General features: G+C 38.8%; 1 protein-coding gene across 7 annotated transcripts in view; it reads right to left on the bottom strand.

Moving 5' to 3' along the window:
- Positions 1–14904, bottom strand: part of prom1b (prominin 1 b) — a 51179-nt gene that overhangs the window by 24362 nt on the left and 11913 nt on the right. For 5 of the 7 annotated variants that reach the window (XR_009204073.1, XM_058385075.1, XM_058385076.1 and 2 more), the window contains exons 4-9: positions 14157–14362; positions 6961–7081; positions 5584–5647; positions 5310–5399; positions 3476–3499; positions 634–851 (exon numbers count right to left, since the gene is read on the bottom strand). Coding sequence is in view for 6 of the 7 variants with exons in the window: in XM_058385075.1 (XP_058241058.1) it covers positions 634–851; positions 3476–3499; positions 5310–5399; positions 5584–5647; positions 6961–7081; positions 14157–14362 (723 nt within the window). In the remaining variant the exon portion in view is untranslated. The remainder of the gene's footprint in view (positions 1–633; positions 852–3475; positions 3500–5309; positions 5400–5583; positions 5648–6960; positions 7082–14156; positions 14363–14904) is intronic. The other 2 variants (XM_058385077.1, XM_058385073.1) reach the window with 1 other exon arrangement.

The raw sequence follows: 14904 nt of genomic DNA on the forward strand, positions 1-14904 counted from the left end.
TTTGAACGGCTCCCGGACGTACGCGCAACTTAGCCGTCATTCGTTTCAGTTCAATTCGTTGGTATGCTAAAAATGCTTCACATGCCAATGCAAATTTCTTGCAAAATTTCAATTCTTAAGGTGAAAATTCGTAAGGGAGGACATTCATATGCCGATGTTTCACTGTAATAGGAAGGCAGTGCTGTATTAGTAAAACAGCACATCACTCTTGGCCACTTGGGATCCATCAAAACACCCACACTGGTACATATGTAATTATTGAAAAAGTTGTTTCATTCACATTTATGGATAAATGAATGTTATGAGATTTTATGTTCCTTTACTTCTATAAAGCTGCTTTGAGACAATGTCCATTGTTAAAAACGCTATATATATATATATATATATATATATATATATAAACTGATTTTAAGACATTTGGCAGATCCAAATCTACCATCTACAGCTGAGCAACTGAGGGTTAAGGGCCTTGCTCAGGGGCCCAGCAGGGGCAGCTTGGTGTACCTAGGATTCAAACTCACCTTCTGATCATTCACGTCTGCTTTGATCTTACTTCAGGCAAAATGTCTTGACAGAATTGGACATAATAAGAACGATGAATCCTATAGGAAATGTACATTATGTGTGTTTTACCCCAGTGAAGTCGGCGCTGACAGCGAGCCGGTCGAACGTAATGCGGATGTTGCTGCAAGTGCGTGAGACGTTTCCTCTGCCGCACACCGGATCGCCGAGCGTGTTTGAAAGCGAATTGCGCTCCAACAGTAAAGACCTCCGCAGCTTGCTGGTTGCTTCCTGTAACGTCTCTAAGGAAGTGCTCACGTTCTCTAAAGCCTCCTTAGTGTCTCGCATTGCTGAAGACCCACACAGATGGAAAGACACATAGGATGAACAGACAGATAGATAGACACCACTTGTATGATTTGGCAATTCATATGAAAAAAATAATAACTTTATGAAGTCATTTTAAAGCTTTAGACTAAGAGACAAACATTAAATAAAGCTGATTGTCTATGGTATCTATAGAAATGGCTACGAGTTTAAAACATCCTTCTGTTTGTAAAGAATTTAAATTACAGTGATTTTGAAAAGTCTAGCTAGCAAATAAATGTGAACAGGGAGAAAACTGCAGGAATATTGTGGATATTTTTATAACTGGATGTATGAGGTTTGTGTTTATTTCACTAAGGTGACAAATAACAGCTTAATCAAAGCCTGGCTTTCATTTCGCTCATAGTCACTTAGACGTCTTTAGAGCTTTCTATGGAATTATCCAGGATAAGAATTAAGTGAGCAGTAAGAAAGACTCCTGGTTATGCAATTGCACTGGTCTCACCCAGATAAGGATGAGGATCCCTTTGGACTCTTGAGGTTTCGTCCTCGTATCGTCTCAGGGAGTTTTTTCTCATCTGTCTTGCTCATTAGGAATCATTTCAAAATGTATAACTTGTATCCTAGATGTATATATTTTTGTAATAAGTTGGTTTGCCTCAATTGTTTAAAAGCAGTATACCAATAAAAATTGAATTAAAAGATCGGCAAAACTTGAAAATATATATTCATGATTGTGTAAAGTAGACTTCAAATTATTTGAAAGGTTTTTATAGACAGTAAATTCTGAACCCAAAAAACATTTCCTTTCTCGTCTTTTTTTTTAACTTATTTATTTATTTTTTTACTGCTTGCTAGAATTTGACCACAGGTGACATATATTTAATAAATAATGCTGAAAGCCACTACAAAAAAACCCCTAAATAGAAAGAAAGAAAGAAAGAAAGAAAGAAAGAAAGAAAGAAAGAAAGAAAGAAAGAAGCTTTGTGTGATTTGCAAAATTTACAAAATGTATGGAGTGCAAATGGATATTTAAAATTATATAATTAGATAAGCAAAATACCCTAAATAATAATAACAATACTTACGTAACTACGTAAATACGTAACCTCCAGAAACAATCACAAAAAAAGCTCAAGTAATCAAAACACACACACACATGCAACTGTACAAGCACATGCAGGTTAAACACACAGATACAAAACACACACATGCAAGATATGAGGATAAAGCCATATATACATGCACAGACTCACACAGAGCCACCAAATAAACTACAGACACTAATAACATAAGATTCAGGTGAGAAAAAGATGATTTCAAATTATATTTATGAAGAAACTTTGAAACAGGAAGTTGTAGCACATGCTATAGCTTAATTTAATCAGTGAAACCTACAGAGCATCTCCTCCTCCACACTGTGTGAAGTAAATCATGTGGAAATATTCTGCTTTAGTGACCAATGGGACTGAATCCCAGACATCCCAGAAATCTACTGTCTGGCGGTCAGGTAAAACATTTAACCCTAATCCGCTTAGATTCCTAAGAATGTTAGATTGTTAGATTTTTTCCTTTCTTTTTTCCTTTCTCATGATTACTACTTAATTTTCTGTCTATTCAGCAGAACATGTTCTAGATGCAGCAAAAGCACAGTAATGCAGCATCGCATTCGCTTTTACATTGATTAGTGACTCGAACTGAAACAGCTCTCTGTCTGCCTGTGATTGACGACTTCTACAAAAGTGTCTGATAGTTGAGATTGAGGTCGTGATATACAGCATGATAGACACCAGAACCATACAATTCCATTACATTAATGCAAATATACTGTGAGAAAACTGGGTTTTTGTTATGTTGAGATCGTGAGAAAATAAAAAATAGAAAAAAATATAATAATAATGACAATAAATTTTAGTGAATTTTTTTTAGCAAATTTATTTCAGTTAATTAATTTTTAGTTTGTTTAGTTATTTTTTTTTAGCTAATTTCTTTAATTAATTAATTTTTTAGTTATTTTTTAGCTAATTTCTTTTAGTTAATTAATTTGAAGTTCATTTTGTTAGTTTTTTTAGCAATTCTTTTGTTAATTCATTTTTAGTTCATTTTGTTAGTTATTTTTTAAATCAAATTTCTTTTTGTTAATTAATTTTCATTTCATTTCTTTAGTTATTTTTTTCAGCTAATTTCTTTAATTACTTAATTTTTAGTTAATGTTTTAGTATGTTGTTTAGCTAATTACTTTCAGTTAATTAATTTTTTAGTTTTCTTTTAGCTAATCTCTTTTAGTTAATTAATTGTCAGTTAATATTGTAGTTATTTTTAGCTTATTTCGTTTAGTTAATTAATTAATTGTAAGTAAATTTTTTTAGTTTTTCTTTAGCTAATTTCTTTTAGTTAATTAATTTTAAATTCTTTTTTTTAGTTTTTCTAGCTAATTTCTTTCAGCTAATTCATTTTTAGTTAATTTTCTTTAGTTAAGCTTTTTTTTTAATAAGAAGGATAAGTGTCTGTCTTAGGTTCACAACAACACATACTACAAGTCAACCAAAAAACTGACACCACATACACACACACACACACACACACACACAAGCAAATTCCTCAGCTTCTACGTTCAGGGCACAGGGAAACGGGGTTTCATTGTTACCTTTAATAGCACTTTCCACTTTGACTTTATAATAAAATCAGAGCAAGAGAGATAGAGATCGAGATTGAGATAGATAGACAGATAAAGTGACAGAGAGAAAGATAAACAGAGAGAAAAGCAATTAATGCAATGTTCATTTCTGTGTATTCGCCAGTACGTCCATGTCCAAATTTCATCATCTTGTATTTTGGTAACTTTCACTATGGGATATATGAACTGTCACAAGTCAAAAAGGACTACAACGATAAAAATTAACAAATAAATTTCATGCCAAATTACCTGCAATCATCACAATCCCCTTAAATCTAAATGAATCAGTTAGTAATCTCTCTTTCTGAATGCTGCTGTGTGAGTAAACAATGTTATGTGAATTATTCACACACACAATCCTGCACTTATCCAATCAGCTACTCATGGGGTAGCTGTACAGCTCAGCTCATAACATCATGCAGGTCAAGAGCTTCGGTGGAAAAACATCATCATCATTTGCCTCATCATTTTCAAGTCCTCCAGTCCAAAACGGTTATATATTCTGAATGTAGAGATTCCGACTTTTCTTTTGATGTAAAAACGATTTTTAGAAACGAATGCTTTGCAACCCTTAAAATAGGAAGTTAAAAATGTAACAGTGGTTGCTATCTGTATAAAGTGATTATTTTCCGTTCCGGTCAGCTCCATTCTCCAAGCGAATGGCTGTTTTTCTTCACCATGTGATTGCTGCTCTTCGGATTGTGTTTTCACAGAAATCCAAGAAGATCAGCAGTTTCTGAAAGCCTCAAAGCAGCCTGAGATCTTACTATACATTAACTGAAGCTCCTGCATCGCATGATTTGCTGCAACGTGATTGGCTGATTGGATATCGGCTGATGTACAGGTTTTCTTAGATTTCCTAAAGTTAAAAGTCGTATAGAAATTCAATGGGATTCTACTGAAGTTGCCACTTTCTTTTATCAAAGCAGTCTTTACAAATTAAACACAACTTCCTATGGGGAAAAAAATAGACAAATTAGACTTAGTCTTAAAAGATTTTAGGTTATAGCGATCCCCAGTGTTTAAAATCAGGAATGTCTTAACAACTGAACAATTCATTTTATTTTTAAAATATTTTTAAAAACACGTGACCACACGTGAGGCCACGTTATTGTTGGGTTATGGATTACACACAAGTCATATTGTCCATTAAAGATTTTTCCCGTAGCTACAGCACAAGACCCATTGACAGAAGTAACCCCTTTTTACTGGCATAATGGAAATCTTATCAGACTTCTCAGATATTTTCAATCAGTATAAAGAAATGAATGATTTTCTGGCTGTGAGTCTGATATAAAATGAGTCAGTTGCCTTTTAGTGTGAGATGTGTGTTTTTCCCTCCGTTACACAGAATTTTCCTGGACGAAGATCAAATTTGAGCCGATTTTTTGGATGAAGAAGCACTTCGAGCATCTCGGGGAGCAAAAATGGGTTTGATATCATCATTTACTTTGAAGATACAAACAAGTGTGTGAACAAAAATAATCTTTTTTTTTTTGGGTTGGAATTTTTCTAAGAATATATTGTCCCGATATATTGAAATATTTACGGAAAACTGACAAATTCTTAAAGAGTGCCTACTTTCATATGAGCTTCATATTAATCACCACTGTGGAGTGAGACATGACAAAGACTGAACATAGACACAACAAAAACAGGAGGATTCTATTTTTGGCTTCAATTGTTGTTTGAATCTGTTTGTGTTTGTGTGTGTGTGTGTGTGTGTGTGGGTGTGTGTTTGTGTGTGTGTGTGTGTGTGTGTGGGTTTATGTGTATAGAGTATGTGTGTGTATTTTGACTTTACCTGCTGCCATGCGCAGTACATTGTCTAAAGCTGGCATCACGTCTCTGTTTAGCTGGTTGTGTATCTGCTCACCCAACAACGGCCCAATGTCTGATTAGGATACAATAATTAAGAAAATTTAAAAATCCTTGAGAGAGAGAGAGAGAGAGAGAGAGAGAGATGGACGGACGGACGGACGGACGGACAGATAGATAGATAGATAGATAGATAGATAGATAGATAGATAGATAGATAGATAAATAGATAGATAGATAGATAGATAGAATCTACTTACTGTCTAGATCGAAGAGAACTTTATTTTTGGCTGTTGTGTATTGAGCAGTCAGATAATCGATTTGCTGTAAATGTACACAGATGAACAGTGACTCAGATTGTGTGTTTCTTGGTGTGTTTTTAAGTTTAAATCTGTATCTGATTACACACTTCATTTCATTTATCTTACTCTGTTACAGTTCTGTGTTTGTGTTGTGTGTTACTGTGTCAGTAAAGTTACACTGTGTGTTTGTGTAGTGTGTTTGTCTAGTGTGTTTGTCTAGTGTGTTTGTGTTGTGTGTTACTGTGTCAGTAAAGTTACACTGTGTGTTTGTGTAGTGTGTTTGTCTAGTGTGTTTGTGTTGTGTGTTTGTGTTGTGTGTTACTGTGTCAGTAAAGTTACACTGTGTGTTTGTGTAGTGTGTTTGTGTTGTGTGTTTGTGTTGTGTGTTACTGTGTCAGTAAAGTTACACTGTGTGTTTGTGTTGTGTGTTTGTGTAGTGTGTTTGTGTTGTGTGTTTGTGTTGTGTGTTACTGTGTCAGTAAAGTTACACTGTGTGTTTGTGTTGTGTGTTTGTGTAGTGTGTTTGTGTTGTGTGTTTGTGTTGTGTGTTACTGTGTCAGTAAAGTTACACTGTGTGTTTGTGTAGTGTGTTTGTGTAGTGTGTTTGTGTTGTGTGTTACTGTGTCAGTAAAGTTACACTGTGTGTTTGTGTTGTGTGTTTGTGTTGTGTGTTACTGTGTCAGTAAAGTTACACTGTGTGTTTGTGTTGTGTGTTTGTGTTGTGTTTGTCTAGTGTGTTTGTGTTGTGTGTTACTGTGTCAGTAAAGTTACACTGTGTGTTTGTGTTGTGTGTTTGTCTAGTGTGTTTGTGTTGTGTGTTACTGTGTCAGTAAAGTTACACTGTGTGTTTGTGTTGTGTGTTTGTCTAGTGTGATTGTGTTGTGTGTTACTGTGTCAGTAAAGTTACACTGTGTTTGTGTTGTGTGTTTGTGTTGTGTGTTACTGTGTCAGTAAAGTTACACTGTGTGTTTGTGTTGTGTGTTTGTGTTGTGTGTTTGTCTAGTGTGTTTGTGTTGTGTGTTACTGTGTCAGTAAAGTTACACTGTGTGTTTGTGTTGTGTGTTTGTGTTGTGTGTTTGTCTAGTGTGTTTGTGTTGTGTGTTACTGTGTCAGTAAAGTTACACTGTGTGTTTGTGTTGTGTGTTTGTGTAGTGTGTTTGTCTAGTGTGTTTGTGTTGTGTGTTACTGTGTCAGTAAAGTTACACTGTGTGTTTGTGTTGTGTGTTTGTGTTGTGTGTTACTGTGTCAGTAAAGTTACACTTTGTGTTGTGTGTGTTTCTGTGCTATGTGTTACTGAGTTGTGTGTTTATGTTGTGTGTTTCTGTTGTGTGTTACCGAAGGTGTATAACTGGCCAGTGATTTCAGGTCGTTTATGTTGGAGCTGACGAGTCGTTTGGTGTTGTTGATCTGGGATGTGATGTTGTGGCTTCCAGTGTAAGCAATCAGGACACCCAGTCTAAAACACACACACACACACACACACACCAAGTTACACAGAACACTAAAGATTCCACAGATGAACATCATGTCATGAGAATTAAATATTTGCAAGTTACACTAACCTTCATCAAAAATTGACCAGACCAGCAGAGGGCAACCCTGTGTACTTTACCAACATTCTCCTTCTGTTTGTGTTTGATTTCCTCTTTCTTCTTTACACACACTGTTTTGTTGTGTTGTGTAGTGTTGTGTTTTGTTGTGTAGTGTAGTGTTGTGTAGTGTATTGTTGTGTAGTGTAGTGTTGTGTAATGTAGTGTAGTGTTGTATAGTTTATTGTTGTGTAGTGTAATGTTGTGTAGTGTAGTGTAGTGTAGTGTTGTGTAATGTAGTGTTTTGTTGTGTAGTGTTTTGTTGTGTAGTGTAGTGTAGTGTAGTTTAGTGTTGTGTAGTGTTGTATAGTTTATTGTTGTGTAGTGTAGTGTTGTGTAGTGTAGTGTTGTGTAATGTAGTGTTGTGTACTGTAGTGTTTTGTTGTGTAGTGTTGTATAGTTTATTGTTGTGTAGTGTAATGTTGTGTAGTGTAGTGTTGTGTAGTGTTTTGTTGTGTAGTGTTTTGTTGTGTAGTGTAGTGTAGTGTTGTGTAGTTTAGTGTTGTGTAGTGTTGTATAGTTTATTGTTGTGTAGTGTAGTGTTGTGTAGTGTAGTGTTGTGTAATGTAGTGTTGTGTACTGTAGTGTTTTGTTGTGTAGTGTTGTATAGTTTATTGTTGTGTAGTGTAATGTTGTGTAGTGTAGTGTTGTGTAGTGTTGTATAGTTTATTGTTGTGTAGTGTAATGTTGTGTAGTGTTGTGTAATGTAGTGTTTTGTTGTGTAGTGTTTTGTTGTGTAGTGTAGTGTAGTGTAGTGTAGTTTAGTGTTGTGTAGTGTTGTATAGTTTATTGTTGTGTAGTGTAGTGTTGTTTAGTGTAGTGTTGTGTAATGTAGTGTTGTGTACTGTAGTGTTTTGTTGTGTAGTGTTGTATAGTTTATTGTTGTGTAGTGTAATGTTGTGTAGTGTAGTGTTGTGTAGTGTTTTGTTGTGTAGTGTAGTGTTGTGTAATGTAGTGTTGTGTAGTGTAGTGTTTTGTTGTGTAGTGTAGTGTTGTGTAATGTAGTGTTGTGTAGTGTAGTGTTGTGTAATGTAGTGTTGTGTAGTTTAGTGTTGTGTGGTGTAGTGTTGTATTTTGTAGTGTTCTGTTGTGTAGTATTGTGTTGTGTTTTGTTGTGATGTGTAGTGTAGTGTAGTGTAATGTAGTGTTGTGTAGTGTAGTTTAGTGTTGTGTAGTGTAGTGTTGTGTTGTGTAGTGTTGTGATGTGTAGTGTTGTATTGTGTTGTGTAGTTTTTGTATATTCTTGACTCTAGTATTAGATCCCTTTCCAGGGAACTCAACGCTGCGTCATGACTGATGCTATGGGAATGCTTTGTTGAGGAAGTTCTGTGCTCTGTGGGCACACACTCCAATTTAAAGACTTGAATAGGACACGTGACGAAGGGAATACACGCCAATAGGTCCATATAAGGGCATCTACATCACATCACTCCAGCTTCTTTGTCTTCAGAAAGCACTCTGAGTATGTGTTGATTGTTTGTCCTGTCTGTCTAGACTAGGGAAAAAGAAGATATTTAAGGGCTAGCAGAAAAAAAGAGATTTTATGGCGAGCAAGAATATTAAGAGGTGTGTGCATCCGTGCCCCCGTTTTATCATGGAGGACGACATGCACGCTCTTTCCATTGTTTGTTTGGGAGAAGAGCATACCCGGGTGGTTCTTGAGGGAGAGGCTTCTTTTCCATAAGCTCCAATCCTGCTTGGCTGTATTTTCCGGCCAAGCTACTGCGCCTCGTGACTCGGTGGCTTAGATCATGGGGTTCACAGGTTGAGTTGGTGAAAGTGGAACAAAAGACAGGTCCCTCCCTTTCTTTTGTCCTGTCCCCTGACTCCGATATCCCCGCTTCAGTTTTGCATTGCTATTTCTCCCGATCCGGAAGAGAATATTTTGTTGTCTGCGTTGGGCTCTGAGGAGCTTGAGATAGGCGAGGAGGGGCATTCCTCCCTTGATCTGCCACCGCAGTCTATGTCGGGAGTTTGAGGAGCTCCTCAATGTTTTAATGTGAGCTGTAGCTAAAGTAAATTTAAACTGGCCAGAATAGGAAGTTAGCACAGTTTGCTCTAAGCTTGACGGCCGCTTCCTGACTTCAGGCCGGGTGAACCCCCTCCCCACACGCAGACAGCTGCCGTTTTTCCCCGACCTCCATGCTGAGGTATCGAGGTCCTGAAGGAAACCTTATTCTGCAAGCCTTTTTTCCCCAGCCTTTCCTAATTATTCGGCCATTGTTGGGCTTGAAAATCATGGGTATGCAGTAATGTCCAGGGTTGAAGAGACACTTGTGAGCTATCTCTCCCCTACATTGCCAGCATGGAGGAAGCCTGTGCTCCCTTCTAAGCCATGTAGAGTCACTTCACCCCTTGTGGGGAAGGCCTACATGGCAGCAGGCCAAGCTGGTGCGTCCCTGCACACCATGGCAGTTTTGCAGGCCTACCAGTCTGACCTGCTGAAAGAGTTTGACTGTGGCGAGGGATTTAACCCTGAGACAGTCTCTGAGATACACTGAGCCACAGATATCGTGCTCCGTGCCACGAAGCAGATGGCCCACCCCATAGGCCGTTCTATGGCTGCGTTAGTTGCCACTGAGAGGCACCTGTGGTTTAACAGGGATTAAGAACAGAGATAAGTCTTTTCTCCTGGACGCCCCAATTCCGCCTAAGGGCCTGTTCAGCGATGCAGTGAGCACAGACATCAACCGGCAACAAGAGGTGAAGCCCCAGTCGGAGGCGTTCAGGGAATTTATCCCTCGCTGAAGTGAGCAGCCTGGACTGTTCTTCCAGCCACACCTGGCCCCCCTCTAGCTCGCTCAGAGCGGTAAGAAGGGCTAGTGTGGCAGCCCATTTCCTCCATTAAAGACTAGAGAGGCCGGCCAGCATACTCAGGCATAGGCCCTTCAGGCGAGACAGAACCTTAGGTCTGTCATCTCTGCCAGGAATAATGGTGAGGAGCACTGATGAAGGAAGGATGAAGGAAGAAGGAATACTGATGCCCGAGGGCAACCTCCTGTCTCCTATCTCCTGTCCCACCACCTCTGGTGTCTCGGGGGGTCAGTAGGGTCCGCCCTCACTCCTTTTTCCTGCATGAATCTATCCCCTGGGTCTGCGTCTGCCAGCTTGCTGTTGGGCGCCAGGGGGTTCAGCACAAGGTTGATACACACTTTCAGATCACCTGGCAGCATGGAAACTTTTGCCAGGCCAGGTGTCTCTCAGTGGGTCCTGGATACCATAGAAAATTGGTACAGGATACAGTTCGCCACCTGTCCTTCATGAGTTGGCGGATCAGGAGAGGCTGCACTTGCTTTGCCCGGTAAGGGCCCTGAGAACTTATGTCCACCACTCGAGCTTGTCCTCCTCCCTGTTCTGTCTAATCTGGTCTCCAAGCAGTGCTTAGCACACTGGCTAGTAGAGGCCATTACCCAGGCCTATGAGATGCGCTATATTGCTTTGCTTCTAGGTGTTTGAGCTCACTCTACTGGGATATTGCCTCGTCCAGTGCCTTGGCTAGGGGTGTTCCCCTTCAGGAAACTTGTGCTGAGGCAGGCTGGTCCTCTCCACACACCTTTATCAGGTTCTATACCTTGGACCTGGACCCCACTCCAGGTTCCCAGAACCTTCGGGGCTAATTGATGTTCTATTCCTGGTTTGCTCATGCTCTCTCATGGCCCCTGGGACAGACATCAACCGGCATGTGGTGGTGTGGGTATTGCCATGTCATGACGCAGCATTGAGTTCCTCGAAAGGGAACTACACCAGGTTAAATATGTAACCAGGTTGCTCATCATCGCCTCCTCCTGACGATTCAGGGCAATTTTTGATGCTTTGATAGGTGCTTATAAATATGAACAAAAACTATTCAATCTATTCATAAAAAAACTTGACATTTTTTAAAAGTTATTTCGATTGGATGATATAGCAGACAATACATTTTTCATAACTATAGCTTAAAATCTTGACTCATGATAATGAAGTAGCTGAAGATAAAACATCCATTTCACCAGAAGCAGCTTTAACATAAACATATAAATGTAGTAAGATGTAGTAAGAGTCAGGAGCTACTGAGACAGTTCTCTATCAGACCACCAGAGGAAGTGCTAGCAGCATTTCACCACACTTTCTGTATTCCCCATGTGTGTTGTGCCACGCCCTTCCTAATGTTCCCCAATTACCCTAATGCTTTGTCCTATATATACCAGCCCTTTCGTATATATCTTTGTCATTTTGTTTTTGTTTGTTGTTCGGTCAGACGCTGTTGTGTTTCCAGGTTCCCGTGTTATCGTTACGTTTTGTTACTCACATTGTATTTGTCCAGTGTTGTGCGTAAGTCTTAGTTGTGTTAATAAAGTAGTGCTTTTAATTGATCCGGCTTGTGGGGCTGCTAAATGGCATGTAAGTGATCGATTTCCACAGAGACCCGGGTTCGATCCCCGCTTCAGGCGCCATCTCCTGAGCGTTACAGTAAGCCGAGAGACTGTAATGTAACCTTTTGCCATAATGTGTACGTAATGTCAGTTACTCTGGATTCATTTCATGTTTATAGAACTGTTGTTATAAAAGAATGCTCAATCAGTGTGAAAGTATTCAGACACTGAAAGTACACTCAATAAATAAATTAAAAAAACGGTCTGGAATTTTATTTATTCTTACTCTACACACACACACACAATACAGACAGGGCTCATGCTTGTCTTCCCTTCACAAACGCTCATTGTGGTGTGACGGCTGCTGTCTGCACAGCGCAGGAAAGAAAAAAGAGGAAAGCAGAGCAAGAAAGTGGAGAATTTCTCTGAGGACAAAATAAGGGCTATCGATGTCACATAACTGCTACACACACACACACACATGGGGGGAAAAGAAACTCATGCTTTTGTGAGGGCTGCAAAGTGTGTGTGTGTGTGTGTGTGTGTGTGATTCTAAACCACTGCAGGTGTACTCTTCAGCTTCTCTTTCTAATGACAAACTTGTATTTGAGTTGCATCTGCTAAAACTGTTAAGGAACTCACTGTTAATCACACACATACACACACACACACATTCATATTGCTGAAAACCTGCAGCTGTTTTACACACAGAAAGACAGTGAAAGAAAAAAGATAGAAATGGAGAGAGACATGACCAGGTGGAGGATCGATGGAAGGTGTTCAGGTTTGAGATCTGCATTCTATTTCCAGCCATGAATTAGTGTAGTTAAATTTAACTACAGGTATTGACCTCTCTCCATCTCTCTCTCTCTCTCTCTCTCTCTCTCACACACACACACACACACATATCCTTATCATAATTACATATGCAATTACATAAGAACAGATCAGTGTCTTTTTTAGGCAACTCATCTTTGTGTGATCAAGAGGAACAGTTCTAGTACCACTTGATAAACACACACACACACACATACACACACACACACACATATCCTTATCATAATTACATATGCAATTACATAAGAACAGATCAGTGTCTTTTTTAGGCAACTCATCTTTGTGTGATCAAGAGGACAGTTCTAGTACCAGTTGATAAACACACACACACACACACACACACACACACAGCCATGAGCATGATTTCTGATAGATAGATAGATTTGAATTAACAGCTTTGCGATTATAAACAGTATGAGACTTGTAATTCATTTCTGTCTAAACTGTGTACATTGCATTTGCAGTTGTTCCTCTAGTACACATTTTAATCGCAGTTGTTTTACTCTGGAGTTAAAAAGCTGACTGTTAATAGCCACATGTCCATGCAAGGACTGATTCATTGAGTTTATTCATCTGGGGGATGTGGTAGCTCAGTGGTTCAGGTGTTGGACCACTGATCAGAAGGTTATGAGCTTCAATACCAGGTCCACCAAACTGGGCCCTTAAGCAAGGCCCTTAACCCTCAGTTGTATAAAAATTAGATAAATGTAAGTTTCTCTGGATAAGGCCACCTGCCAAAATGTAATGACAAGAATATTGTAACTGTATCTACAATATTGAAATGTTTACAGATAGATTACAAATGCAGCTAATGGAAACAAGAATTATTGCAAAAATTCTGGCATAAAAGGTTGACATAATCTTTCTTAGTTTAACTTCAAATAAGCTTTAGTTTGACTTTATAGTATAAATGTTATAGTATAATGTTTCAAAAAATTATGGCACACACACACACACACACACACACACACACACACAAAAACTGAGGTTCACACAAAAAAGGAAATTCACATGATCGAATTTATGGTATCTAATATGATGGAATTTATGGTATCATGCACCTGGAGAATAAACACATCTCTTTGTGATTAGATAAAATCTCAGAAGCTGTCCATCAGGAGGAACAGCGATGTGTATGGAAGGACCTCATTGTATTGAACCCCGAAAGCCTTCTCAGACGAGTAGCCGCTCCATTCTGACGCCATACTCTGATATTTTATACAAATGAAATTAATTATTAAATTAAAGCCATTATAAATTGGGTAATTTCAATACGTTTTCTCTCTACTCTTTAAGATTTGATGACATGCACACAAATATAAAACGCGAGTATGGACACGACTCAAGGGCAGATTTCTTCAGCGATATTTATAATTTATGCCACAATTAGGTTTTTATTTTAAAACAAAAAACAACAAAAGGGAAACCTGAACTAAAATCACAGCTTTAAACATAATCACATGTCTAGTTTCTTATGAGAGGAATAATTCATAAGTGAAAAAAGTGCATTTTGGTGTGTGTGTGTTGTTTGAGCTTGCAGATGTGTGTATTCAACTATGACAATTTTAGCCATGGTAAATTATCCCTAGGATTATGAGTGTGTGTGTGTGTGTGTGCAAAGGTCCAGAAGCTCATCCATTATCACTCTTTACATCCGTGATGAGCAGAAAAGCATCTCAGAATATAGAAATGTATCTCTGCTGCTATGGGCCAATAAACATAACCACATTTGAGCAGACGTTTGCATACATACACCATGACCAGCGACGAGGTGACGAGCGAGACGGTGTAGAAGCCACGTAGGCAGTCGGCGTTTTTGCGGTTCCGTTGGTGCATCTCGCCTCCGCAGTTCTCACAGCAGCGACACAGGCAGAAAAACAAACCCACCAACGGCATCAGCAGCACGAACACGACGCCCAACACTGCCAGCACGATGAAGCCCAGCTCATAATAAATGGCCTTCAGAAACGAGAGAGAGACAGAAACAAGTGTGAAAAATATGAGTCATGGTTTATTTCATCTGTTATGAAAACCTGACGTGGCTCATTACAAAAACACCATTACATCATTCATGTGAATCATCATGAAGCCTCATGAACCGAGTGGCTCGGTGAGTTAAAGACAATGCAGGTAACAACGTTAAGAGCAGCCGTGGAATTCTGATGGTGAGGAAAAGGATTGTTTATTGGGATTAAACCAATGTAGCTAATGAAAATAATGTCATGGTGAATCATCTTAGCGTGTAGTTTATTTTATAAACTTAAAAAATTAGCGTGTAGTTAATTTTAGAGACATGATCAACAAGAACATTCTTTAAGAAGCTTATGGAGCCTCAGAGTTTTGATTACCGAGAATCGACAAAGCCGAGCTGGTCCACAGAGCTCAGTGGGTCTCAGCAGAACCTTTAGTACTGTACCAAAACCAGTAGTTTTCCTTTGTAAAAACATCCAAACTGTCCAACACTAGGTCTTGAGGTGTTGGACTACTGATCAGATGGTTGT

This window comes from Hemibagrus wyckioides, linkage group LG29 (genome assembly GCF_019097595.1).
Source record: "Hemibagrus wyckioides isolate EC202008001 linkage group LG29, SWU_Hwy_1.0, whole genome shotgun sequence".
Lineage (NCBI taxonomy): Eukaryota > Metazoa > Chordata > Actinopteri > Siluriformes > Bagridae > Hemibagrus > Hemibagrus wyckioides.